This window comes from Humulus lupulus, chromosome 7, assembly GCF_963169125.1.
Source record: "Humulus lupulus chromosome 7, drHumLupu1.1, whole genome shotgun sequence".
Classification (NCBI taxonomy): domain Eukaryota; kingdom Viridiplantae; phylum Streptophyta; class Magnoliopsida; order Rosales; family Cannabaceae; genus Humulus; species Humulus lupulus.
The window spans coordinates 38,449,817-38,453,293 of record NC_084799.1 but is presented as its reverse complement, the minus strand read 5'-3'; the positions used below and the strand labels follow the sequence as shown (position 1 = coordinate 38,453,293).

At 33.8% G+C, this 3,477-nt stretch overlaps 1 protein-coding gene across 1 annotated transcript; it reads right to left on the bottom strand.

The window, feature by feature from the left end:
• Window positions 1–2,221: 2,221 nt before the first annotated feature.
• Window positions 2,222–2,614, bottom strand: LOC133791603 (uncharacterized). The gene has a single exon (XM_062229525.1). The coding sequence runs from the start codon at window positions 2,612–2,614 to the stop codon at window positions 2,222–2,224; it is 393 nt and encodes a 130-aa protein (XP_062085509.1).
• Between the last annotated feature and the right edge of the window lie 863 nt (window positions 2,615–3,477).

Sequence of the window (3,477 nt, the reverse complement as noted above, 5' to 3'; positions counted from 1 at the left end):
CTTAGATATCAGATAAAGGTCTCTGTGTATTCAATTCCTTCTTTTTGAGTGAATCCTTTAGCGACAAGTCTTGCTTTGTGCCTCCCAATGTTGCCTAATGAGTCTTTCTTTGTTTTGAACACCCATTTACACCAAATTGCCCTCGCCCCATTAGGCAACTCAACAAGATCCCAAACTTCGTTGCTCTTCATAGAATTTATCTCTTCATTCATGGAATTGTACCACAGTTTTGATTCTTTGCTATTCATAGCTTGTGAAAACGTTTCTGGATCATTTTCGGCTCCAATATTATAGTCAGATTCTTGCAAATACACAACGTAGTCACTAGATATCGACGATTATGTTGTCTTAGTGGATCTTCTTAAGGCTACACTAGCAGGCTCTTGGGGAGCAGGTGGTTTAGCTTGTTGTTCAAAAATAGGCAACTCCTGAACAACATGATCCATTTGAACTTCATCATTGACTTGTGGATCTTCAACAATTGGTTGAGGTGGTTCAACATCCATTTGGACTTCAGGGGTGTTATGAACCACAATCAATCTTGCTCTTGAGGTGGAGGGTTCTGAAATATTTTTCTCAGACCCTAAGTCCTTTGATTGATCAGTCCCACTAATCAAGACATTTTCAAGAAATTTTGCATTACTTGATTCCACAATCCTAGTGCTATGAGATGGACAATAAAACTTGTAACATTTAGACCTTTCAGCGTATCCAAGAAAGTATCCACTTATGGTTCTTGGGACCAGTTTCTTCTCATGTGGATTGTATATCCTAACTTTATATGGGCATCCCAAAATGCGTACATGTTGCAAATTCGGTTTCCAACCTTTTCATAATTCAAAAGGCATTTTTTAGACTACCTTGGTTGGAACTCAGTTTAATATGTACACGGATGTCTTTAGAGCTTCAGTACACAAGGATGTAGGAAGATTAGGGTTGTTGCTAAGCATACTCCGCACCATGTCCATCAATGTTCAATTTCTCTTTTCTGCAACACCATTTTGCTCGGGTGTACCGAGCATGGTATATCGGGCAACAATCCCATTTTCTTGAAGAAACTTTGCAAAAGAGCCAGGTGCTTGTCCATCTTCAGTGTGTCTACCATAATATTCTCCACCTCTATCTGATCTCACTGTCTTAATTTGCTTGTTGCATTATTTTTCTACTTCAGCTTTAAATATCTTAAATACATCTAACGCTTCACTTTTGTTACGAAGTAAATAGATATACATGTAGCCTGAGTAATCATCTATGAAGGAGATGAAGTATTTCTTACCACATGAGTCCATGTCTGGACTACATATATCAGTATGTATGATTTCTAATAGTTCAGAACTCCTATGGACACCACTTTTCTTAATGCAATCAACACAAATATCAAAGTCAGTAAAATCTAAGGTATTGAGTACCCCATCTTTCACTAACCTTTTAATTCTATCAATGGAAATATGTCTCAATCTCTGGTGCCATGATGTAGAAGAATTCTTATTCATAACACATCTTTTATTACCATCGTGAACATGCACAGTATCATAAGCAGTATTGTTTTGTAAATAAAGGCAGTAAAGACCATCAGACAAAATACCATTTTCAACACATTCATGTTTATTATATAAATTAAAAGATTTGTCTGAAAATGTAAAGGAAAATCCAAAAGGTACATGTCTTGAAACTAAAATCAAGTTTCTAGAGAAACTTGGTACATAAAAGGTCTTTTCTAACTTTAAAATAAAATTGCTACTTAAAACTAAATGGCATGTTCCAATAGCCTCCACATGTGAGCCCATCTTGTTTCAGGATAACATGTTTTGCTCACTTCCCACTGGCTTCCTTAGTTTTTGTAAACCTTGCAAGGAATTTGAAATGTGAATTGTTGATCCAGAATCAATTCACCATGTGTTAATATTAACTTTAGCCATATTAGATTCATAACATACGAAGAAAATCAGATTACCTTTGTCGTCCATCCATTTCTTGAACTTGGCTTCTTTTTGCAGAAAAAATACTTGATGGAATGGTTGTTTATTTCGTCTTGGGGAGCCACTTTATTTTCCCCCTTTTCCTTTTTGGATGGTTTGCATTTCTTTCCTTGGGTGTCCATGTGAGCACTTTCACTTTCTTCTTGTAGGAGTCTTGCTTCTTCTTGAGCACACATGGTTATCAGTTCATTGATATTCCATTTGTTCTTATGTGTGTTGTAGGAAATTTTGAAAGGATCGTATTAAAGTGGAAGATTGTTAAGGATGTAATGAACCAGGAAAGTTTCAGGAGTGACTACATCGAGTTTCTTTAGTTGAGCATAAATGACCCTCATCTTTGAGATATGTTCTCTAACTCCTTTGATACCAGTGAGCTTTGTTGATGAGAAATTGTGGATGAGGTTGTTGTTAATTGGTTGGTCCAAAGTGTTGAACTGCTCATCGATCATTTTGATCAAGTCTTTAACTTTCTCAGGTTGCTCAACTGATCCACGCATTCCCATAGGGATCTTGGACATAATGAACATGATGCTGAGACGATTGGATCTCTCCCATGTTTCATATAGTGTGATCTTAGCATCATTGCTAGTAGCAGTAATTGCAGCATGTTCGTCCTTCCTTATTGCGTAGTCCATGTCAGCACAACCTAAATGAATAAGAACTCATTCTTTCTAGATTTTGAAATTGCCACCCCTAAGCTCAGGAATTTTGGTAAGGATTTAAGCGAAACTAGAAGAAGATGAAGAAGTTGCATGAATAGGATTACAAATTTAGATTTCTAAAGATTAAGGTTGAATGAAGTCATGTTTTACCAATGTATAACATGCTGAAAGATGAAATTTTATTAAACAAAAATTGATTGTGGGCCAAATTTTTAATTCAACAAAATTTGGTGTACATTATTATAGATTATTCAAACAAATTATTTGGAAAAATTAAGGTTTGATTTTCTATCTAAATTAAACTTTATGATAAAATTATTAAATTAATTATCATAACTCATGTGGGTAAATTAAGTCAATTAATTTAATATATTATCCTAATTAATTATATAAATATAATATAATCCCTGTGGGGTAAAATTATTATACTTATATAATCAATCACAATTTATGTCCATTATGTGAACCTAATTAGCTTAATATATAAGTTTATATAATAAAAGATGTTGTGGCTACTCCATAATTATTTAAAATTATATGGTTAACTAGACATTATGTTTTAGGCTCTATGAATACCTAAGAACAATTTCGTAATAACATAATAGGCAATCACTGTAGAGTCCAAGAACTTTACTTAGCTAATTATTTAGTAGTATTATAGTATGTATAGTATTATCTTTGTAACTGTGGATTTTTGGTTCAGACCGGGAATTATTTGGACACTCATAGTAGTACTTATAGATTTTCTAAGTTTAACCTATAGTTTAAGAATATTAATGTTAACATAAGGTTTGATTATATGACTGATATTAAGGATAATATTTATTATACTATAA

Excerpts from the sequence above, each read along its gene's own strand:
- LOC133791603 (XM_062229525.1), bottom strand. The coding sequence starts at position 2,614 with ATGGACTACGCAATAAGGAAGGACGAACATGCTGCAATTACTGCTACT.